Source organism: Chionomys nivalis, chromosome 1, assembly GCF_950005125.1.
Source record: "Chionomys nivalis chromosome 1, mChiNiv1.1, whole genome shotgun sequence".
Classification (NCBI taxonomy): domain Eukaryota; kingdom Metazoa; phylum Chordata; class Mammalia; order Rodentia; family Cricetidae; genus Chionomys; species Chionomys nivalis.
Window position 1 is genome coordinate 84,081,067 of NC_080086.1, and position 25,632 is coordinate 84,106,698.

The 25,632-nt window shown below is 39.9% G+C and overlaps 2 protein-coding genes across 2 annotated transcripts; both read left to right on the forward strand.

Annotated features, from left to right (window-relative positions):
* Positions 1 to 631: 631 nt before the first annotated feature.
* LOC130882991 (non-histone chromosomal protein HMG-17-like) lies at positions 632 to 997 on the forward strand. Its single transcript, XM_057783135.1, has one exon. It carries the CDS (start codon positions 632 to 634, stop codon positions 902 to 904), a length of 273 nt encoding a protein of 90 aa, XP_057639118.1. The 3' UTR covers positions 905 to 997.
* A 6,799-nt stretch (positions 998 to 7,796) lies between these two features.
* On the forward strand, positions 7,797 to 9,369 carry LOC130874382 (putative vomeronasal receptor-like protein 4). The gene is made up of 2 exons (XM_057769660.1): positions 7,797 to 7,805; positions 8,443 to 9,369. Exons 1-2 carry the CDS (start codon positions 7,797 to 7,799, stop codon positions 9,367 to 9,369), a joined length of 936 nt encoding a protein of 311 aa, XP_057625643.1.
* Positions 9,370 to 25,632: the final 16,263 nt, after the last annotated feature.

Genomic DNA, 25,632 nt, shown 5'->3' on the forward strand with positions numbered 1-25,632 from the left:
TGGCGATGGATGGAGATAGAGACAGAGACCCACATTGAAGCACCGGACTGAACTCCCAAGGTCCAAATGAGGAGCAGAAGGAGGGAGAACATGAGCAAGGAAGTCAGGACCTCGAGGGGTGCACTCACCCACTGTGACAGTGGGGCTGATCTATTGGGAGTTCACCAAGGCCAGCTGGACTGGGACTGAATAAGCATGGGATAAAACCGGACTCTCTGAACATGGCGGACAATGAGGGCTGATGAGAAGCCAAGGACAATGGCACTAGGTTTCAATCCTACTGCATGAACTGGCTTTGTGGAAGCCTAGCGTGTTTGGATGCTCACCTTCCTGGACCTGGATGGAGGGGGGGGAGGACCTTGGACTGTCCACAGGGCAGGGAATCAGGACTGCTCTTCAGACTCCAGAGGGAGGGGGAATGGCGTGGGGGGAGGGGGAGAGGATTGGGAGGAGGGGAAGGGAAATGGGAGGCGGGGAGGAGGCAGAAATTTTTTCAATAAAAAAATAAATAAATAGAAGAAGCAGCGAGAACGACCCCCTGACGGACCCGAGCTGCACACCGCTGCAGCCCCGCGTTCAGCGCCGACGTGTCCCGTCCCCCCCCCCGTCCACCCCCCCCCCCGCCGCCACCATGCCCAAAAGAAAGGCTGAAGGGGATACTAAAGGAGATAAAGCCAAGGTGAAGGACGAGCAACAGAGAAGATCGGCAAGGTTGTCCGCTAAACCTGCTCCTCCAAAGCCAGAGCCCAAACCTAAAAAGGCCCCTGCAAAGAAGGGAGAGAAGGTACCCAAGGTGAAGAAGGGGAAGGCCGATGATGGTAAGGATGCCAATAATCCTGCAGAGAATGGAGACGCCAAAACAGACCAGGCACAAAAAGCTGAAGGTGCTGGAGACGCCAAGTGAAATGTGTGCGTTTTTGATAACTGTGTACTTCTGGTGACTGTACAGTTTGAAATACTATTTTTTATCAAGTTTTATAAAAATGCAGAATTTTGTTTTGCTTTTTTTTTTAAGCTATGTTGTTAGCACACAGAACACTTCATTGTTTTGGGTGGGGAGGAACATGTGTCCCTAGCAGTGTCTCCCAAGCTGGATGGATGATGATTCATGATGGAAAACATCTTTCCCTGATAATTTTGAAAGACTCCTCTTGGCTCCCAGGAGAGACGTCCTGGGGACATGTTGACATATGTGGCCACCATGGCACAACATGCCTTGTGTGGGAAAACTCAGTTCATTTTTCTATCCTCCTCCCCCTGTACCATCAACATAGACTTAACTCCCTTACGACCAGAGACCTGTTGGAACCTGATCCCCAAAATTGGTTTTGCCAGTCTGTTGGGCAATCTGGACTTTGCAGTGATATTGAGTGTCCTCAAAAGTGCAGCGGTTCCTTTTATAGAAGATTGTGGATCTGCAGATTGACAATTCTGCCATTTTCATTTCATTTCCTGAAAGTCAGGGTCGGCTTGTGAAAAGTTGTGAAACAACATCCTCAATGTGAAATGTCAGCCCTCACTCTAAACTCCTCCCCCTTTTCAGAGCATCCAATGAAGACTCACCGGGTTTTATAGTGACTTTCTGATTTTGGTAGTCGATACAAGAAGGGAGTTTGGAAGTTCTTGTCTACTGTTACTGATTGTCTGCCCATGTTCTGCCTGGAAAACCATGATTGTTTATGGAAAGTGTCTTTAATAAAGCTGGATACAGTTTGGCTTGGAAAAATAAAAAAATAAAATAAAAATCAGATGGATTTGAATTAAGAGAATAACCAAGGTGACAGTTATAATTAGTGCTGAAATAAACTTTATGATAAATTATAAGAAGGGGTCAATTGACAGTTATGTGCTAAAAACAAGACTCTATAGGTTTCTAACTCTGAGTGTAAGGTATAAACAATCCTGTGAGTACACTCACCAGAGGAGGTTAAGGAGTAGGAAGAGAAGAACAGTCCACAAGTAGAGCCTGGAACTTCATGCCTAAACTGTAGAGGAAGGAAGTGTTCTGGCAGGGAAATGCAGCATGATCTCCCACTAGCTTTGAACTGGCCATGGGGCAGACAATTTTGAATTGATGATCTGTTTCCAAAGTGTAATACTTTCTAGGTATGCAGTCTATCAGCTGAGCTACATCCATAGCCCCACAGCCTGCTTTTGCTGATAGTACTGTTACATCACCTCCTGCCTGTGCTCTCTGTAAGAAAGATTACTTTTCCTAAGTGTGTTTGGAGGAGGTGACAGTCTCTTAATTTTAGCAAAAGTGTTCATACTTTCTAGATGAGTCCCTGGAAAGTACCAGGAAAGTTTTGGAAACAGGAAGGATACCTTGGGGAATCTGAAATGTTTGTCTACTTTTGTTAAAAGCAATGTTATTACTTTTGTTTTGTTCACAAGGCCTGACAGCAAGTAATCTGCACAGACATGTAGGGCCTGCAGAGAGTAACTCACACACGGGAAACCCAGAGCTCAGCTGTATCTGCTCCACTATTTTCCTGGAATTAGGAAAGTTTACTTTCCCATTTGATGGTTGCACTTTCTAACAACTTCAAGGTCAGAACTGTCCTTTTCCAGATGACATGAAAATTATGAATCTAGAGGGAGATGAGAAGATGACATTTCTTCTTTATAACGGCTTCTTAGAGCTTCATTTTATGTGGATGTTTAATCAAAGGCCCGGTCAGGTGAGTGTTTTTTCTACTCATTAATAGTAAGCTCTAAGTAGGTGGTGAAATGAGTTAGGGTTTTCTGCAATAAAATGATTAGAGAATTCTCTGCATTTTTACTTTTGAGCCACACTGTATCATAAGAAAGCACAACTGATGCTTGTTGACATAAAAACATGAGTGTAATGATTTATAAAAGAATATAAATGTGGTCACTTATTATGATCTCTGAATATAATGTATGTGATGGTAGAAGGGGAATATTGGGAAGAGCATAGGGCCAAGCAGAAGTGTGGATAGAGACAGGAAAGGCTAACAGGGTGAAAGATGACTGAAGGATAGTATATACTGAATGAAAATGTCATGAACCAATCATTTTTTTACAGTGAATGTATACTAATAAATATGTAACACATGACCCCAAATGGAATGTATTAAGCAGCATATCTTAGTATAGATTCTCCTGAGTGTATACTCTAATAATTCTGTTGTTTTAGGTTCTCTATCTCTGTAGGAAAATACCTGAAATAACTTAGAGTATAAAAACCAAAGAACACTCATTTATTGCTTTGCTTGGGTACATTTACAATATTGATTTGTTTGAATTATGGTTGGTATTTTTTCATTTCAAACATTTTCTCAAATTAACTAACTATATGCATTTATATGAAACTTAAGCCAGGAATTTAGAAGAAACATTAACTAATTTAGTGTTTATCAGTAATTTTGTATTATGTTAAGTTTGCATATACTTAAGAATGTTTAGGAAAGTTTCAACTCATGGCCTAGTAAAACATAAGATGTTCTTAACATTGTATAATAAACTTCAAAATTTTAATGTAGATTTGTTGATTGTATTGCAATGGTTTCTAATAAAGTAGATCTTTTCTAGGTATTTTAAAAGTATTGGAAAATTTCACCTTACTCATTTATTAAATCTTTTTAAAGTTAGTTTTGCAAAAATGTAAAACAAGAAATTTCAGTAAGAGTCTTGAGCATTTTAATTAAAATAAATTCATTTTAATATTCAAGTTTTCCAAATTGAACTTTGTGCATTGATACTGATGTAATTAGCAGTGAGAAAAGTCTTTGCAATTCTCAAATAGTATAAAATTAATTGAAGCCAAAATCACCGGTATCTCATCTAACAGTTACAAAATACACATTCACAAAATGTCATGTAAATTAAGTTTAGCTGCTGTATCAAAGTCCATTTTATCTTGCTTGACTATCACTAACGTATAGAGGAGATTAAGTGGAAGTGAAGTCAGGTGCAGTGCTACCTTTGAAGGCTAAGGCAGGAGCATTGTGAGTTTGAAGTCAGTTTGATCTACAGAGTGAGACCATCACTCTCACACAAAGAAAATACAACAAAATCAAAGTAGAAAATAGATAATGTAGAATTATGGAATCATTGTCAATAAAATGGAACAAAATGATGCCAACAACTATCATTAAGTTTATGGGCACAGAGTAGCAATACAACAATACAAAATTCTAACAAAAATTGTTAGAAATATGAGTTAACAATTGCAAATATTATGGAACTTTCATTTGTTTTGACAAATTTACTTAAAAGTCTGCATGGGCAGACTAGACAGGGCCCAAACTCTAATCAAGTCAACCGGAAAACAGAGGGTGGATGCACTCTCCATTTTCCTTAAAGTTCATTTTATTACACGAATATATTTGATATAACTCACAGGTTTTCACTCAAGGGCTGTACAGGTGTTCATGTTAGTACTCCTAGTGCGCACTATGCATTGCTCTGTTCTTAGTCTCAGTCGTCCAATAATGTCACACACACACACACACACACACACACACACACACACACACACACACATTTTCTGTGAACATTTTCGTATCGTTCCCAGATTTAAGTCATGGGAGTTGTGATCAATCTCTGGGTCTGACTGCTTCCCCACAGGCTCTGCAGTGATACTGCTGCTTCATTGCAGGGGACCTGGCAGGTAAGTGTGTGATCGTTATAATCTATGTCTTTGTGCTTCCAGTTTTATCTGTGCTAAATTCAATTTCCAAAGAATAACTTATGCATTTAAATTATTTAAGTGTATCGGGCAATAGCTAAGAATTAGTGTGTTATTAATAAGTAGTCACTATTTGTTCTTGCTGGCCTTATGTATTCCATAAAGATCTCCTCATAGAACTAGTTTGGGTGGCTAAGGTCTTCATCTTCCTGAAATTCCTGAAGACATATTAATATTGTTGACAGTGGACAGCACATCAGTCAACCGCATGTATCTTGTCATCTGAAGTCACACAATCACTCTGTGTTCTCTCTGAGCAGACACACTGCTTTTGTTCATTACTCACTAATTATGGTAAAATAAAATGAAAGTGATTCTTGATCTAATATGTTTATATGTTCATTATATTATTATCTTCTTAAAGCAAAATAAAAAAGAATATAATAAATTCATAATACAAGACTGTTCTAAAATTAAATACTGTAATAGTGAAGGGGTAAGGTGATTTTTCTTGGAAGAATGTGGAGCTATGCAGAAAGCAACGCTTGACTTCTTTCACGATTCTTCCAACAGCTGCTTGCAGACTGCTTAGTCTTTTGGTCGGGGTCAATTTGATGGCTTCTCCACTCTTGTGAATATTTATGGGCACACCATGTGTTTCAGTACTTGCAACTAAATATTACAATTTAAACTATAGAGAACTCCAGAAACAGCAATAACAGCCACCTTCAGTGTCTGCTCTGAATGTGCTCAGTGCTTTCATATCAGCCTGAGCAGCCCCAGTCTTCACACTCCTGCAGACTTTGAGGTGTGTATACAGTGTGGCCTAGAGGGTCCAGATCTCCTTGACACTGCAGTACTTTGTGGATTCTACCTCTGGTGTTTTCTTCTATTCTATGGCTTCCTGGTTACATTAGCTTATGATAATTCTTTTTGTTCTGTTATGAAACTGCCAGAGGCAACAAATAAAAATTCCTGATAAACATTTTTAAATTAAGTTAAAATAAACATCTCCGAGTGGTGTGCACACCAAAACTCCAGCATTCAGAAGGTAGAAGCAGAAGGAGCATAAAATTGAGAACATCCTTGGGTTTGTAGCAAGGTCACTGCCAGCATCTACTATAGATTGACATCTTGTCTTAAAAACAAGCACAAACAAACAAAACTTCAGAGGTCAAGAATATGTGTGCCTTAGTTTTAGAGTGCTTTTCTAAATTGTGAAGAATACTTAGATTGACCTCAGCACTGCAGGAAAAATTTATATATAACAAATTACTTTTCTCAGTGAATATATACATTAACACCTCAGTTTGTAGCCATGGTAGCTTTGGAATTTTCTGGTCCAGTTTCAGCTCCAGTGGACCCAAAAGAAAGATGCCACTTGATCAACTAGAAGGTATATCATTTTTCTGTATGAGATAAACATTTACAAAGCAATGGATATGAAGTAGAGAAGTTGAAGTGTATGACTTTGGGATAATAAAACATTTTTAGATTGCTATCTTTATATTATTATATTATCTTCTTTTTGTGGCTTATAATACCTGTGCTATATTAATAAGTTTTAGATCTATAGTTAATAATAAATGTTTATGAGTATATGATTTGATCACTTGCAATTTTAAAGTTGGAATTGGGCTACAGTTCTTACAGTTTGGAGATCAACACTTGAATGAGATTTTATTCTGGAACTTTTATTTATTAAGATTTATTTATTTCATTTTACATACATATATGTTTTGTCTGCATGCATGTTGTGCACCACTTGCTTGCCTGAGTCAGAAGAAGGCAATGAAACCCCTGGAACTAGTTATAGATGGTCATGAGCCACCATGTCACAACTGGAGAATCAAACCCAGGTCTTCCACAAGAACAAATATGCTCTTAACACTGAGCATCTCTCCACTTTCTGTCCTGGAGATTTTAAAACACAGTTCACCACAGTGAAGCTTCTGTAGATATATGTTGGTAGGAGAAACAGATGCTTGGCTCTTGCAATTGGGATGAATCTATTCATTTACTAGATTATGCTTTTTAGGAGTAAAAATCATGTAAGTATAAAGTGTATGATTTATGATCTCATATCCATGGGGAGATTTTACAGTTAGAGACATGTAGGACCCACTAACTTCTGCATTATCTTTATACATGCATGCATTAATTAGTGTATGTGGAATATGGTAGTCAACTTGAAAATACAATTGGTCACTCTTTTCTCACAAAAATCTTAATCAAGGTAATTGTTTTCTATTTCTATCACAAAGCCAATTTTAAAGTACCTAATTAAATTAATTTGATAAAATAATGACACTTGTCCCAGGGCCAAATAACTAACATCGTTACCAAAGGTTAAGAATGTTGATTAAAATTTTAAAAACAGTCTGTGTGTTGATGATGTGTGATAACACTGAGGACCTTGATTTCCACTGTGTGGAAAAGAATCTCTTTTAAAACAGAAATTTCAAAACAGCATCACTATATGGTCATCTGCGGCAAGTTCATGTTTGTCACAATGTGCTGAAAATAGTGTTTCTTTAGTGTGGCATGTTCTCTCCTGTTAGAGGCTCCTGGCTCCACTTCTGCAGATTTGAGTATGTAGCCTGTAGTAACTACAGATGCCAGGAAAGCAAAATGGGACCATGGCCAGGATGGGGGTGGTAGTAGGGAAGAATGGATAGGGGACAAGTAATAGAAGGGTAAGAGCTGATCAGGGAGAGAGGGAAAGGGGGCTCCTTAGAGAGGAGGAGGGATGCAAATCCAGAGAAGGTGGGAGTAGGTAAAGGGGAATAGCAGAATACAATTGATCCAATAAGGCAAATGGAAAAGCAGGTGGGGAGGCTCCTAAGGGAAGGGGAAGGGGATTACAGAAGGAGGATGTAGGTAGGTAAAATAACTGAAGAAGACACAAGGATTCACATTGTTAACATTTTATCTCCTCCCTGCCCTCAAAAAAGAAAAGAAAAAAGTGTTTGTCTCGGAAGCTGGGAGTTAGTTAGCTGGGAGTTAGAACTTGAAGTCAAGTTCACAAAAGGTTTAAATGAGATTGGAAGAAAACAGAGAGACATGTAGGACCATTTATGAGCATAATGGTTATACAATTCACAAGGCATGGAAAGTGCACTAATAGTCTCCAGTTGTAGCTATGTCTTCAGTTCCAGACCTAAGGGATGTAAGATTTCATAAAAAAAATTAATATAAAACCGGATGAATTGAGATAGACTTTTTACTGCCTAAAATAGTAGGGTTATCATGCGTTTATTACTATGATTCCATTAGAATTATGAATCTAAACCTGCATAGTTGCAAAAATAGAGCTTGTTAAAACTATGGACTATGAGGCTAACTCACTTGATTTTTTGGATTTCTGATTTTTCCCAAATCAGAATAATTTTTGTTCAGTTCTACAAGTATGATTAATACTATGTTCATCACTACCATTTTAGGTGTTAAGTATAAAATAAGGCAATATAAATCAGTAGGATTGATTTTTCTAAGACATGAGGTCCACAATGCAATGCAGGCACACAAAATGTGAATTCTGTATAGGATGTAGGTGACAATGCATTTATTATACACAATATGCTATATATACAGAAATTACATGGAGGTCATATAGAAATATAGGCCATATCTAGTCTGGAACAATAAAAATAAAGTGACAGATAAATCAAGAATAGGTAGGTAAAAGACAATGATGATATAGACATATTGACCAGTGAGTCACAAGTTTGATGTATACTCTATTATTTTTCTAGGTATATGAAATACGCTTCCACTATGCTTTTAAGATGACTACATTTCCCACTTTGTCCTCATTAAACAATATCCTTTATTTCCAAGCTGTACTTGGAGTCCTCGCCAATATATTTCTCCTTGTTTTCTACACTTTCATAATCCTATTTCACAGACCTAAGCCCATGGACCTGATCTCTTGTCAGCTGACCTTCACCCACACAATGTTGCTCCTCACTGGAGGGGTTGTTTGGATTACAGACATATTTGAGTCGCTGAACATTCAGAATGACATCAAATGCAAGGCAACATTTTACATAAGCAGGGTGATGAGAGGCCTCTCCATCTGCATCACCTGCCTCTTGAGCGTGTTCCAGGCTGTCACTATCAGTCCCAGTACCTCTTTTTTGGCGAACTTTAAACTTAAGCTAAAGAAGTACGTAATCTATGCTTTCTTCTATATTTGGTCTCTCAATTTGTCATTCAATAGCAACCTGATCATCTATGTCGGTGGTTTTACCAATGTGAGTGAGACCAATCAGATGAAGGTCACTAAATCCTGCTCACTCTTCCCCACAAACTACATCATCAGAGTACTGGTGTTAACAGTGACAACCTCCAGAGATGTATTTCTTGTAGGAGTTATGCTGATCACAAGTGCATACATGGTGATAATCTTGTTCAGACATCAGAGACAATGCCAATATCTTCACAGCCTCAGCCGTCCGAGAGCATCCCCTGAGAAAAAGGCTACCCAGACCATCTTGCTGCTCGTGACTTTCTTTGTGGTCATGTACTGGGTGGACTTCTTCATCTCATCCACTGCAGTCCTGTTATGGATGTACGACCCAGTCATCCTGAGTGTTCAGAAGATTGTGATGAATGTTTATCCCACAATTACTCCTTTGGTACAAATCAGTTCTGATAACAGAATAATCAGTATGCTGAAAAACATTCGGTCAAAATACCACCAGATTTGGTAAAAAAAAAAAATGTATTTTTTAAAAATGCATTTATTTTAATTTATATGGAGAGTGTTGTGCCAGCTTGTGTGTATGTGTGAATTTCTGGTGCCCAGGGAAGTCAGAAGAGGTCACTGTATCTTGGGGAACTGGACAGACAGATGGTTGTAAGGAGTGAGGCTAGGGCAGCCTCAACAATTTCTTTTTCTAAAAAACAGACTTTTCATTAACTGTTTGATAGTCCTTGTAGCAAATCAAGATTCTTCACATATTTAAATATAATTTATGGTATAACACATACACATTCTTGTGATATTTCTGCTGCTAAGTACTATAGAGTCCTTTAAATTCATTGTACACCATAAGTTGAAATTTCGACAGGAGTTTTCTTACTCTCTCCTTTTTACTTTATATCATAAATGTTCCCTTGATGCTGAGGTCACTCAAAGGAAGCCCTTTATTGATACTTTTTTGTTTGGTTGGTTTTTTGTTTGGTTTTGTTTGTTCATTGGTTTTTTTAAGACAAGGATTCTGGAGCTTTGGATCTTGTGCTAGAACTAGCTTCTCTAGATCAGGCAGGCCACAAACTCACAGAGATCGACCTGCCTCTGCCTCGCAAATGCTGAGATTAAAGGCGTGTGCCACCACCACTTGGCACTGATACTGACTTTTTAAGTTATTCTTTTGAAAATATTTTAATCTACTCTCAGATATCAGGAATAGTTTAAATATCTGATTGTAGTTTTAATTCTGTTTCCTAGTTATAGTTTCTCTGAATTCATAAAAATAATGTGAGCTTCAATTTTTTTTTTTTTTGATTTTTCGAGACAGGGTTTCTCCGTAGCTTTTGGTTCCTGTCCTGTAACTAGCTCTTGTAGACCAGTCTGGCCTCGAACTCACAGAGATCCGCCTGTCTCTGCCTGCTGGGATTAAAGGCGTGCGCCACCACCGCCCGGCAAGCTTCAATTTTCTATTTTCCATTTTTTCCCTTCAGTTACTCTAACATGAAGTTTGCATGTATTTGCACTTCATTCCATCTATGCTTCCTGAAAAATTATTGTCAGATAAAAGTAGTTTATATCTACATACATGCTCTACAATGTAGTGTGTGTGTGTGTGTGTGTGCACATCTTAAGGATGTGTGTGAATGTGCCCATTAAGGCCAGGAGACAACCTTGACTGTGGTTCTTCATATGTCATTCTCCTTGAACTTTGAGAAAGCATCTCTCCCTGTGATAAGGGGCTTACCAGATATGCCAAGATGGTAGCCCCAGATATTCTTTGGTCTCTGCCGCTACAACTCTGGGATAAAAGTATTTACCACCATGCTCCAGCCTTCTAAAACATTATTCTCTGTTGTTGAAAAGAGGTTTGTTTCACACAATGTATTCTCATTAGGGTTCCCCTCCTCCTACTCGTCTCAGTTCTTCACCACATCCCCTCCAATAAACAACACTAAGATAAGACAAAAACAAGTAGATAAGAATAGAAAAAAGAAGAAAAAGAGCCAAAGAGAAAGCATAAGAGACACATACAGACATAGAAACGCACATGTTTGCACACACAGAAATCTTATAAAAACACAAAAAACAAAAGTCATATTATAGATGTAAAGTATCTGCGAATATTCCATTTAGATTATTTTGTGCCGATTATCTACTACAGGTCATGAGAACTAGCCTTAAGAGTGGTTTATTTCCCTAGTGAGGCTCCCTTGAAAAAACTAATCTCTCATTTGCAAGAGGCTATGAAAAGAAGATAGCTCCCAGGTTAGAATTGTGATCCTGTGTCCACTTCTCTCAGCTCTAGGACCTTACGTAGTGCAGACCTGTGCAGAGCCTCTGCATGCTTCCACAGTCTCTGAATTTATATGTGTGTTGGTGTGCTGTGTTTAGAAAGTGTGGGAGGCCATGTGTGACTCAGTTTCCATCTGGAGTCAATTCTGATTTAAAACGGCATTTGAGTTCAAGCTTGCCTGCTCTGCTTGCTCTAGTACCCTTGAGGGTTGTGAGAAAGGTCTGATTAAGCTAACAGAAAAATCCAGACAGAAGAAGTTGCTTACACCAGGACAGGAATAATCTTGTGGTTAGGTATTGACTGTCTATGCTGTGCTTTGTTCTGCTTTTGTATATAAGCAGGCTCTGAAATAAACTCGGGGCTGTGCAGAGTAAGATGGCAGTCCCCCGAATCTATCCTGTGTTTTCTGTCTCAATTTATTTCAAACAGACATTTCCTTAATCCTCGCACTCCTACCTAGTTACCATCAGTCTCCAACAAATAGACCTTGTTATCTTGGTATTCTCAATCCCTCTTGCTCTTACATTCTTTCTATCTCCTTTTCCACAGAGTTCCCTGAGTCCTGAGGGGAAATATTGAGTGAGATATCCCATGTAGGACTGAGTGTTTTAGTTCTCACTCTGCATATTGTCTGGATGTGAGTCTCCGTATTTGTTCCCATGTGCTCCCAGAGGAAGCTTCTCTGATGATGGCTGAGAAAAGCACTAATCTATGAGTATAGCAGAATGCCATCATGAGTCATTTTATTGCTATGTTTTTATAGCAGAATGTAAAAATTCTACTGAATTTGGTTTTCCCCTAGGCTTCTGGCCTATCTCATGTCAGGTTCTTAATCACTCAAGCAGTGTCAGGTATTGATTTCATCTCATGGAGTACATCCTTTAAATCAAATCAGATATTGGTTGGTTGTTCACACAAGCTTTGTGCCACTATTGCAGCAGCATATCTTGGAGGCAGGCAGGGCACTGTAGCTTGAAGGGTTTGTAGCTGGGTTGGTATGCAGAGCACCCTCCAGAATGATGAACACTAAACCATAGGGTGAAGGTTCTAGATAGGCACCAGCTCAAATTTTCTATATTCAATGAATTGTGTAGGGATTGTCTTCAGCAAAAAGGCCTTACCACCCATTTGTGGATATCAATCAATAAATGGACTTGGTGATAGCCTGGGTTGTTGGGGGGGGGTGATTTAATTTATTTCACCTTCAGATATATATGTAAGTTTTTACTGTATTATATTTCCATACAACCCCTCAAGGGTTCCTTAGTTTTAGTTGTCTCTCTCCACATTCCCTTTCTTTCCCCACTCTTCCTTCCCTATTCCCATTTAATTTTCCCATTCCAACTCCCCCATCCATCCATCCAGAATCATCTATTCTATATGCCCTTCCTAAGGAAATCTATCCATTTTCTCTATTCCCTTATTCTATTCCTAACCTCTGTGGTTTATATAGATTGTACCTTGCTTATCAATGACATAACAGCTAAAATCCACATCTAAACAAATGCATATCTTTTTTTTTGTATTTCTGGGTCTGGGTTAGCTCACTCAGAATCTCTTTTCTAGTTTTATCCATTTACCTGCAAATTTCATGGTTTTATTATTTTTAATGGCTGAATAATATTCCAGTGTGGGAATATACCACATTTTATATTCATTCATTCAGAGTTGTACATTAAGTTGTTTCCAATTTCTGGGTATTATGAATAGAGCAGCAGTGAACATAGTTAAACACATGTTTCTGTAGTAAGATGAAGTACCCTTTGGGTATAAGGCCAATAGTGGTATAGCTGAATCTCTTCCCAGCTTCATGAATAACTGCCACATTGATTTTCATATGGATATATGTAGAAAGAGATGGCTTGTTCATTTCCCACCTGCCCTGACCTGAATAATCACATAGAAACTATGTCAATTACAGCATTGTTTAGCCTATTAACTTAGACTTCTTATTAACTAACTCTTAGATCTTAAATCAACATATTTCTATTAATCTGTGTATTACCATGAAACCGTGGCTTACGGGAATGGTTCTGACAGCCACATCTTTCTCCTTGTGTAGTTAAATGGTGTCTCCTTGAGTCCTAATAATCTCTATATTTATCTCTGTTCACATTCCCTGCCTGGCTTTGCTCTACTAAGCCATTAACTGAAACAGCTTTATTCATTAACCAGTGGTAATAAAATATTTTCACAGCATACAGAGGGGAATCCCACATCAGATATACAAGTTTACACTCCCAATGGCAATGGAAGAGTGATTTCCTTACTCCACAGTTTTCCAAAATATTGAGCTGTCTTTTGTTTTATTGATCTTGGCCATTCTGCTGTATATTTGATTTCCATTTCTCTGATAACTAAAGATATTGAGAAGTTTTTAAGTGATTATCAGACATTTGAGTTCCCTCTTTGAGAATTCTCAGTACACCACTTTTAAATTATGTTGGTTTCTTGATATCTATTTTTAAGTTCTTTTCATATTAGTCCTCTATCAGATGTGTAGTTGGTAAATATCTTTTCCCATTCTTTAGCCTTCTGATTTGTGTGAATGATGGTATCTTTTGCCATGCAGGAGGTTTTCAGTTTCATGATGTTACATTTATTAATTTTTTTATGAGTGAAAATATACAACATTGTATTTCTCTCAAGAGCATTTAACCTAACATAATGTCTTATATTCTCATTCATTTTGCTGCAAAGGACAGGATACTATACTTATTCATGAGTGAATAGCAGGAGCTTTCCCTTTCTCAAGCCTCCATAGTTGATGCCACTTAAAAATATGTTTTCTGTTTGCTTCTGTATTAATATTTCTTCTAAGGATGTTTAAGGATGCTCACCTTACTAGACCTGGATGGAGCTGGGTGGTCCTTGGACTTCCCACAGGGCAGGGAACCCGGATTACTCTTAGGGATGATGAGGGAGGGGGACTTGGGGGAGGGGGAGGGAAATGGGAGGTGGTGGCAGGGAGAAGGCAGAAATCTTTAATAAATAAATAAATAAATATTAAAAAAATTTGAAATTGCTAAATAAGATGTTAAAGGGTATAAGTTGAACATTTATTAATTTTTGATTTTAGTTCCTATACTACCAGTATTCTGTTCAGAAAGTCTTTCCTTGTACCATTGAGTTCAAGGCTATTCCCTACTTTCTCTTCTATGAAATTCAGTGTATCTAGCCATATGTTGAGGTCTTTGATCCTTTTGGAGTTCAATTTTGTGCAGTGATAACTATGGATGCATTTTGTATTCTAGATGCAGCCATCCAATTTGACTAGCACCATTTGTTGAAGATGCTGTCTTTTTTTTTCCCCAGTGTATATCTCTGGCTTCTTCATCAAAAATTTGGTTAGTATGTGGACTTACATCTGAGACTTCAGTTTCATTTCAGTGATCAACATATCTGATTTTGTGCCAATCCAGTGCTGTTTTTATTAACATAGCTCTAAAGTACAAATTGAGTTTGTGAATGGTGATACTTTCAGCAGTTCTTTTATCATTCATGAGTGTTGTATTCTGCTGGGCATTTTGTGTTTCCATATGGAACTAAAAATTATCTTTTCAGTTTCTATGAAGATTGTGAGGGAATTTTGAAGGGGATTGCAATGAATTTGTAGATTGCTTTAGATAGAATGGTCATTTCTACTATGTTAATCCTACAGATCCATGAGCATGGGAGATCTTTCCATCTTCTGATATCTTCTTCCATTTCTTTCTTCAATGTGTTAAAGTTTTTAATCATATGAGTCTTTTGCTTATTTGGTTAGAATTACCCTAGCATATTTTATATTATTTGAGGTTACTGTGTAGGGTGTTATTTCCCTGATTTTTTTCTCAGTTCATTTGTTATTTGTATATAGGATGGCTACTGATTTTTATGTGTTAATTTTGAATCCAGCTACTTTGAGGAAAGTGTTTATCAGATGTAGGACTTTTCTGGTGAAAATTTTAGTCATTTATCATCTGTATTTGTCAGGGTTCTTTCTCTAGAGGAACAGAATCTGTAGAGTCTGTTTGTCTGTCTATCTACCTATATCTATCTATCTATCTATCTATCTATCTATCTATCTATCTATCTCTCTATTATCTATCTTCCAAGGAAATTTATTAGAATGTCTTACAGGCTGTGGTTCATCCAGTCCAACAATGGCTGTCTACTAATGTCCAGGAATCCAGTAGTTTTTCATTCTACCAGGATAGATGTCTCGACATCTTCAGTATATGATGGATTCCTGAAAAAGTAGGCTCCAATGTCAGTAAAGTTATGTGGGAGTGATTTCTTTCTAATCTGTTGCTTTCCCTGGTTAATTAATAAAGAAACTGCCTAGGCCCATTTGATAGGCCAACCCTTAGGTGGGTGGAGTAAACAGAACAGAACGCTGGGAAAAAGAAGCCAAGTCAGGCAGTCGCCATGATTCTCCCGCCGGACACAGACATAGGTTAAGATCCTCCCTGGTAAGCCACCAACTCGTGGTGCTACACAGATTATTAGAAATGGGTTAATCAAAGATGTGAGAATTAGCCAATAAGAGGCTAGAACTAATGGGCCAAGCAGTGTTTAAAAGAATACAGTTTCCGTGTAATTATTTCGTATAAAGCTAGTCATGTGGGCGGCCAGGTGCCAGGAACGTAGACCACCACTCCTAATACTACAGTAAAGGAATAAAATTTCTTGCAATAGCAAGCAGTCAAAGAGAGAAGAGCACCCTTCTTTCTTGTCCTTTTAATAGTCTACCAACAGAAGATGTGGTTCAGATTAAAGGTGTTATCTCCCTACCTCAAAAGTTCTGGATCAAAGGTCTAACTTCCTAACTCAAAGATCCATATTAGAAGTGTGTCTCTCCATTTCAAATGATTTAATTAAGAAAAAAACTTTCATAGGTATGTTCAGTGCCAACTCAACAACTGAGAATAGCTATCACACTATCATAGCATCTGCAAATAAAGACACTTTGACCTCATTCCTATTTATATCTCTTTATTGTCTTATTGTTCTAGCTTAGACTTCAAATACTATATTGAATAGGTAGGGAGAGAGTGGACATCCTTTGCTTCCTGATTTTAGGGGAAGTTTCTCTCCATGTAAGCTGATATTGACTATGAACTTGCTCTAACTGCCTTTATTATGATGATGTATGTCCCTTGAATCCCATAGGCCAGGAAAGTCTGATAGTTTCTTTTTCTCTAGTGTATAGCCACCTTGGTAAAAGTTTGGAGGTAATTCTTAAGAATGGTAACTATCAGTAAAACTCTAGTTTCGAGCTTCCCAATGTGGTTTCTGGGAACTGAACTTGAGTCCTCTGGAAGAGAGCAAGTATTTTTTACCATTGAGCCATTTCCCCAGCACCAAGACAGGTTTTAAGCAGTGAATCCATCCAAACATTGTAATTACCCTGGGTCTTAAAACCCTTCCATTAACACTAAACCAAGGTATATGAGGTAACTTCAGCCCCTTTCTCAGTAGGTCATCTTTGGACATATACTTCAGCAACCTCTTGATGTTTTTAAAAATGCGTGAGTCTCAATGTTAACCCTGAAAGCTCTGCTCAATGAACTCATATCACTAAACTCAAAGTGATTCTGTTTTATATTCCTCTGCCATTAACCCACAACTTTAAAATCCACTCCCACACATATTCCCCAGATGTGTACTTGAATGAAATGGCAAACTTGTTAAGTTCTTTGGAAATACAGCAAACCTCCTCATGGACCACACTGTGTATCTCACCTCTAGGGGCTTATTTAGCCTTGAGTCTAGTTACAGGTCCACAAAATGATAGATAGGCCCTGAAGGACATTAGAATTTTCAGTCCTGTCATCTTCTGTAGGAAAGGCCACTGCTTGCTCTGCTGATGTGACAGGATTTGCTCCTTCAGTAAAAGGCAGATAGAGCACCATCACAGGTTGCAGTTGGAATGCATGGGCTGCTGAAGTTGAGAGACCTTCATATTCTGAAAATTCAGCACCTGCAACCTCTTAGGATCATCCCCCACTTTGCCATTCCAAGACACAGATCCCAATTTTCAAGCAGTGACCTCCCTTTAGCTCAGGAACCCTTCAAAGCTGGGAATTAAGTCTGCAGTGTCAGTCAGTGGACCAAATAAGAGGGCTTAGGTTTGTTTTTCCACACTTATAAGAGACCGCTTGTGGAAGCACCAGGGGACAGCACTACATCTCAGTGTTCCTTGCCTTTTCCTTCTTCACACATTGACTTCTGCCTGCTCGGGGGTTAGGGGCAGAAACAGATTGTGGGATTAGGCTTGGTTACAATAGGGGTCTCCCTTAGTTCAGGCAGGGGTCAATCACAAACCATGAGGTTTCTGTATCTGTGCTACAATTCCACACTTCCTCATTGTGTTTCCCCAAATTTGGGGCTGAGGTAGAGGTAATCACTCTACATGGCACTCTCTTCCAATTTCCCTGCCTTCTAGGAACAAAGTATACCTATGGCCTCCTAGGAACACTGTATACCCATGTCCATTTATTTTGTATCCTCTCATATACCCAGGGAGTTCAAATTGATCCATTTCTTGTGGTATTTGAAGGTGAGCACAGGCTACACTTTGGACACCTAGTTGAAGATAAGGAACATCTATTGGCCAAATCTATAAGTGCCCTACAATGACTATGTTGGGCTGGCCTCCCAGAAGGTCAGGCAATCCTTGAATACTAGTCTGGCACAGAAGTTGGTACTATGGGCCCACTGAGTTCTAGTTGCCCTGTAGGTGAGTAGTAGCCAGTGGCTGCTACATTAAACAAACTGTGCTAGGCTCCACCGTAGCTCCAGGGAATGCTGAGCCCCATATTTAAAAGTCCACCCTTTAGAGTATAATTCAGAGCAGGGCCTGGCACTGTAGCCATCTTGGCATAGTTGGTACTTAGATAGAAGCTGCAGCCCTGCCCTGCTGACTTTTTTTTACCCCTGTTGGGGATTCATCTCAGGTAACAGGTCTTGAATAATCATCTCTGTCTGTTCTCCAGGTCTCAGGGCCTTTGGCTCCAGGGATCACCCTGTCCCCTGTTGTTTCCTCCAAGACTTGTTGGGCAGATGTTTATTTCCTATGCCCAGGATGCAAAGGGTGCAGCCCTGGTTTGAAATTAAGTCTTGTCCCTTAGAGAGGGGGAATCAAAATGGCTTCAGGGTATCTTAAAGGAAACCCCCCCATATTCATCTCCCAAGCTCCTAGTTCTTTCTTCAACTTCCTCTACCTTCTACTCTATGATACTTCAGTCAGTGTGGCCTATGGATGCCACAGTGATCTTCAGAGTCTCAAAAATCCCCCAAACACACATGTCCTGAATGGAAGAGCTACCTTTTATGTTCATTGAGGAGAGGTACAAGCTAAGCAGAGGTTGCATGTCCTTCCTTGCGCCAACTTGGTCTCTAAAAGCCCTTCCTGGGATCACCTGCCTTCAGAGTCCACTAGGCTCCTTTTACCAGGACACTGAGGTCTTGTCATACGTACTGCTCAGCTAGTACATACAGGAGCCTCAGATCTACAACTTCTCAGCCCTCTTTCTTCTCCTATGCCCGGCCTCCCTATGTTCATTCCTTTATTTAAATCCCACAGCATGCCTACCTGTGCCAGGCACTGTGTTCTTACTTTGGATGCCATGTTGATTATACAAATCCTGTAGTCTCCCCTACTATGCCAGGATCACCCTTTAAATACACACTCCACACTTACCTCTTCATCTGCAGACCTCTTCCTTAAGGCCATGGGAACATCTGGTCCAGAGATATCTCTGGATTATTAATCTAAGTCTGCTCAAAAACCCTTCAAAGTGAGGGGATTTCTGGCTAATGATTCCAAGGAGGAGATATACCTATTTAGAGAACATTGCATCAAAAAGCTTTTTTTTTTTTAATACAAGGAAGTTATTTGAGGTTTGGTTGAGGTCTGATGACGTTGCAGCAAGTCTCTGTGGCCGCCATGGGTAAAACAACTAAATTGAGTAGAACATAACATCTTTATAGCCTGGGTAGAATTAGACTTACAGACATGTATCTTTCACAGAGAACAGGCCCCATGATAATCAAGCCTGCTCGCTCAAACTTGATATCATCTTAAGTTACAAACAAGAGTCACCTCTCATCTCATGAAACCAATGCTGAAGCTGAGAATTAGTGCATGTGACTGAAAGAAAAACAGGTCCGACAAGAAGATTTAAAAAATAACATGGAAAAGATACCTTTTACAATAAAAACGTGAACTTTCTACTTTCTTCTTTTCTTGGCACCTAAGACTAATACTAGCAGAAGCTTAAGTCTAGGATTCTGCTGTAGGCAGGGGTCACTGACTACTGATGCCAAAGTTCTGGGGTTCATGCCATAACTGAAAAACTCACACACCCATTTGCCCGATTTGCTTCCATTTTAAAGCTTCCAAATTTAATTTCTATCTAGGCAATTTTAGACTCAAGTACAATTTCAAAATCAAATACAGGAAGTCCCCCAGTCTTTTGCCACAGAAGGGGGTATGCATCCCCTAACTGAGGCACAACACTACACGCAGATGTGGTGGACTGTTTTCTGTTGCTATTTTTTGCGGCTATTCAGACAGCTCAGGTAGTCTCATGGGGGTTGCTTCTGGTTGGGGCCATGGTGGATATGTTACAGTACAGAGAATGGCAGGCATTGCAGCAGGAGAGAGAAACATGGTAAAGCAGGAGGCCAGCCAGCATGAAGAAGGGCTGTTTTTGCTGTCTGATAATAAGGCTCCTGCAAGGGCTCATGGCAGTCTCACTAAAACAGGGGCAGCATTTCCAGTGTGTTAGAGGCCCAGTATTTTAAAGTCCATCATCTCTCATTGTGACATAAGCACTAAGCCCTGGGTGCCATGTCATATCCAATCATAGAACCAGGATGTCAATGTTGATCCTATTAAAGCATAGGACAGTGCATTACTATAAAGATTTTTTCATGCTCCCTTTACAGTCACACCAAAAAGCAAAAATACAAACAGTATAATCATTTTAATGATTACAGTGGAAATGTAGGCATGCATACTGTAGTTTAAAAGTGGTCAAGAGCACTTGCTGCTCTTACAGAGGATCTGTGGTTAGTCCCAACACACACATGGCATCCCACAACTGCCTAACTCATTCCCAGGGCTCTTCTAGCCTCTGCTAGCACAAGAGATGCACATGGTACACAGACATACATGTAGAAAAAAACCCCACAATTTATTTTTAAATACAGGAATACTTTATTGCCACATCCAGAAAGGGCTGGATCTGGTGGAAGAAACACAGAGCCATCCACCAATGTCATCGACATGTGACAGCTTCCAGAACTTCCTGTCCTACCTGGAAGAGGGCAAGAAGAGGCCTAGAATGACCCAATGGTGGTCAACTACTGCTTCCTGACCTTAAGATGGCCCTACTGCTACCCTGAACCAACTTAGTCCAAGTGTTCAGGTGCTCTTTCAAGAAAATAGATGACACCAGAGTGCAGCTCAATCATACAGGCAGAACAGAAAACCTCAGATAACACTGATAGACCAAGTACCTGAGGGTTGTTTGGTCCTGGAGGCTGAATGCTCAGCAGTCAGAATAGTCCCATAGTGGCTGTCTCACTAGAAAGGACAAGAACTCAGGGCATGGGGGCTGTATGCTTCAGGAGTCCCCATCCAGTGTCAAACAACTGGAAACACTGGTTTTGGTATCGGCAAAGGAATCTTCCATAGCAACAATAAACATAATCTTTTGTCAAACCTTTTTTTATCTAGGTGATTACCAAAAGGTGCTAGCCACATTTGGGACTGGTCGTTCTATATCAATTAAAGTCTTTAACACAATCATCATGACTTCTACCCAAATAAACACTAATAAATATTTTCTTCTGTACTGTAGTATTTTTTTTCATAGTGGTGGTTATTCCCTCTGCTGTGCTTTTAAGTTGATGTAATGCTCTTTGCCAGCCTTTGCTGTTATTTCCTGTGCCCTGGAGTCCTGTCCAAAAACAGATGTCTGTAGCAATACCGAAAGTGCTTCCACTTTGTTTTCTGGTAGCTGTTGTGGAGTTTTATGTTTTAACGTTGTGTCTCCAATTATCTCGGGCAGATTTTGTACAGGGATAACAACCTTTAAAGGGACAAGTTCATGGGGTAACACTGCCCATACATACCTGAAGCCTCCTAGGACCCATTTAAGGTCAGAAATGCTAGCAGGCTCATCTCTGAACCTTTCCCATTTCCAGATTGTGGCAAGCCCACTCTCACATTCCCTGACCCCAGAGAACCTAGGGATCTCTGCACTTCTAGAATCTCTTCACTACTAATAAATCCTGCTACGCAGTAAAAGTCCCTTGGAGGAATTTTCACAGACCCCTATCTTACACCCCACTGGTCTAGTAATTTATCAGATCCAGGAAGCCTGCGTTCTTTTCTTTTTCTATATTATTTTTCTTTTCTCTCTCTCTCTCTCTCTCTCTCTCTCTCTCTCTCTCTCTCTCTCTCTCTCTCTCTCTCTCTCTCTCTCTCTCTCTCTCTGGAAGCATGAACCAACCGGATACTTTATTAGTTCCTTTAAAGTTCTGTACTATTTAGAAAGATAGAGTGAGATACAGAGAAAATCAGATGCTCCCTCTAACTGAAAAGCCAGTGTATCTCAGTATGCTCAGAGGTCTTAAGTCCTTTCTTTTTATTTATTTATTTTTTTTATTAAAAATTTCCGCCTCCTCCCTGGCTCCCATTTCCCTCCCCCTCTCCCCTCCCCCTCCCTCTCCAGTCCAAAGAGCATTCAGGGTTCCCTGCCCTGTGGGAAGTCCAAGGCCCTCCCCCCTCCATCCAGGTCTAGGAAGGTGAGGATCCAAACAGACTAGGCTCCCACAAAGCCAGTACATGCAGTAGGATCAAAACCCAGTGCCACTGTCCTTGGCTTCTCAGTCAGCCCTCATTGACTGCCACGTTCAGATAGTCCGGTTTGATCCCATGTTTTTCAGTCCCAGTCCAGCTGGCCTTGGTGAGCTCCCATTAGATCAGCCCCACTGTCTCAGTGGGTGGGTACACTCCTTGCAGTCCTGACTTCCTTGCTCATGTTCTCCCCTCCTTCTGCTCCTCATTTGGACCTTGGGAGCTCAGTCCGGTGCTCCAATGTGGGTCTCTGTCTCTATCTCCATCCATCACCAGATGAAGGTTCTATGGTGATATGCAAGATATTCATCAGTATGGCTATAGGATTGGGCCATTTCAGGCTCCCTCTCGTCAGCTGCGCAAGGAACTAGCTGGGGATATCTCCATGGACATCTGGGAACCCCTCTAGAGTCAAGTCTCTTGCCAACCCTAAAATGGCTCTCATAATTAAAGAAAACTATCTTTTTTCATTTTACATACCAATCCCAGTTTCCATTCCCTCCTTTCCTCCCATTCCTTTCACTTCCCTCCCTCACCACTCCCTCATCCACTCCTCAGAGAGGGTAAGGCACATTGGTTTGGGGAAGGTCCAAGGCCCTCCCTGCTGTATCTAGGCTGAGCAACGTGTCCATCCAAAGAGAATGGGTTCCAAAAACGCCAGTACAAGCAGTGGGGATAAACTGTGGTGCAACTGCCAGTGACTCTGCAGTCTGCTTCTGCCATACAACTGTCCCCCACATTTAGAGGAACTAGTTTGGATCTATGCTGTTTTCTTCCCTGTTCGGCTGGAGTTGGTGAGCTCCCATTAGCTCAAGTAAACACTTTTAGTGGGTGTACACATCATGGTCTTGACCTCTTTGCTCATATTCTCACTCCTCCCACTCTTCAACTTGATTTTGAGAGCTCAGTCCAGTGCTCCAATTTGGTTCTCTGACTCTGTTTCCACCAGTTGCTGGATGAAGGTTCTATGGTGATATTTAAGATATTCACCAGTCTGACTACAGGGCAAGGCCAGTTCCGGCACCCTCTTCTCTATTGTTCAGGGTTTTAACTGGTGTCATTTTTTTGGATTCCTGGGAATTTCTCTAGAGGCAGGTTTCTTGTTAGTCCCATAATGGCTCCCTTAATCAAAATATTTCTTTCCTTGCTCTCATCTCTATCCTTCCTCCATCTTGACCATCCCATTCCCCTAAGTTTTCCTCCCCCCTCCCCTTGTCTTTCCCTTCTACCCTCCCTACTTCCCCCACTCCCATGCTCCCAATTTTGTCAGGCGATCTTGTCTATTTCTCTTTTCCAGGTGGATCTATATATGTTTTTCTTAGGGTCCACCTTGTTACTTATCTTCTCTAGGACCATGAACTATAGGCTCAATATCCTTTGCTTTACAGCTAGTATCCACTCATGAGTGAGTACATACATGTTCATCTTTCTGGGTCTGGGTTACCTCACTCAGGATAGTGTTTTCTAATTCCATCCATTTGCATGCAAATTTCAAGAAGAAGCCTGCACTCTTAAAGAGGTGCTGCCATTAGGTTGTTCTTACACTCAGCTATGATTAAGGTTTAGCTTCTTCTTCTTCTTCTTCTTCTTCTTCTTCTTCTTCTTCTTCTTCTTCTTCTTCTTCTTCTTCTTCTTCTTCTTCTTCTTCTTCTTCTTCTTCTCTCCTCCTCCTCCTCCTCCTCCTCCTCCTCCTCCTCCTCCTCCTCCTCCTCCTCCTCCGCCTCCTCCGCCGCCGCCGCCGCCACCGCCAGAAGGTCTCAGATTCAGAGATCTTCCTGCCTTTGCCTTTGAAATGTTAGGATTAAAATAGTTTGGTAGTGGTGGGTGGTGCATGTCTTTAATCCCAATCATCAGGAGTTAGAGGCAGGCGGATCTCTGAGTTCAAGTTCAGCCTGGTTTACAGAGCAAGTTCCAGGACAGACAGAGCTATACAGAGAAATCCTCAATCAAAAAAAAAAAAAAAAAAAAAAAAAAAAAAAAAAAAAAAAATCAAACAAGAAAGTGCAGAGTATACACCTGAAAGTCCCATCCGGCTGTGAACTTCTTTCACAAGGCAGGTGAATGGACCTTTAAAGTATTTGCCATTAGACAGAAAGGGTATGCCAATGACACCTTATTCATGATATAGTTAGTATGTGTATTAGCTAACACTGAATCTCTCTCCAATGTCATTGTTGAAAGGGGCTCTGGGAAAAGGAGCAGCAGCACACCAGCAGAACTCTGGGGTGAAAATATTCATTCCAGGCAGAATACAAGCAGAAGAGAGCAAAAATGGCTGTACCAACACAAGGTAAAGACTATCAATCAAAAAGACAAAATACAATAGGTATTATATATTTTAAAGGGTCAGTACACGAAGGAGACATAGCAAGCATAAACATTTATAGACCTAAAACACCATAAGGACATGTGCTGTAACGATTTGAAAATGGAAGGGCTTTGAAAACATTACACCACCAGCAAGGGGCTTTAGAACCTTACCAGCACTAACGTATTGAACAGATGGAAAGAAAGTGGAATTTACTTATAAATTGGCTATGTTGTAACATACAATATTGTTGAGTGTCCTCAACAATAACATCCATTGCAGAAAAAAGTGTTGGTGCCTCAAAAAGTGAAAAACAGAATTTTCATACAATCCTGCAGTGTATTTGGTATATCCCCAAAATGATTGAAAGCCTGGCTCAAAATATACGTAGATCCACATTTGCAACTGCATTATTCACACTGCTGAAAGAAGGAAGCATCAAAACATCCACAGATGGAAAAGCAGATAAAGTGTGGTTCATACACACACAGTATATTACTCGGTAAAAAGGGAATTCTGAGATATACTGTATGGGTAACCCTGAGGACATCAGGATAATAAAACATACACAAACTGACAAACAGTTGTAGCACAAATAATAAAAACCCAGAGACAGATATTGGAGTTCAAGCTGAAGATTAGAAAAGCAAACCAACCAACCACTGGAGAGCTCTTCTTACCTCTACGAAATCTTCAGACTGCGAGCTCCTGTCTCAAATTGCCTTATATTCCTCTCTAGTGCTGGGATTAAAGGTGTGCACCACCACCACCTGGACTGTATGGCTGACTAGTGTGGCTAACTTTGCACTCTGTTCTTCAGGCAAGCTTTATTTATTAAAACACAAATGAACTATCACTATAAACAGTGGGATTTAATTTGTGTGAGATATTTATAAACAGTAAAAATGAGAGACAGAGAGTCAGCTATCAGACTCAGGGAGGAGTAACAGGAACTTACTGGTCAAGGAATGGTTTCACACAAAGTATATGGGGATGGTCAGTGGGGACACCGGCACAGTGTTCTCAGTGTATTTAATATGACTGGTTATATCAGAAAGCAGGAAACGCATGGTAGTTCACGCCTGCAATTCCAATCCTAGGAAGGCTGAGTTAGAAGAGGTCGCAAATTCTTGAGCAGCCTGTGCTACATGAATTCCAGGACCAACCTGGGCTACAGTGAGAGAGCTTGTTTCGAAAAGCCCAAAATATAAAGGAAAAAAAGATAAATGTATGTTAGGTGTATTGTTTTTTTCAATAAAAGAATTGGGTAAAAGAAAAAAGACATCAGTAAAAATTCTTGTTTTCTTTAAAATTAAAATTATGT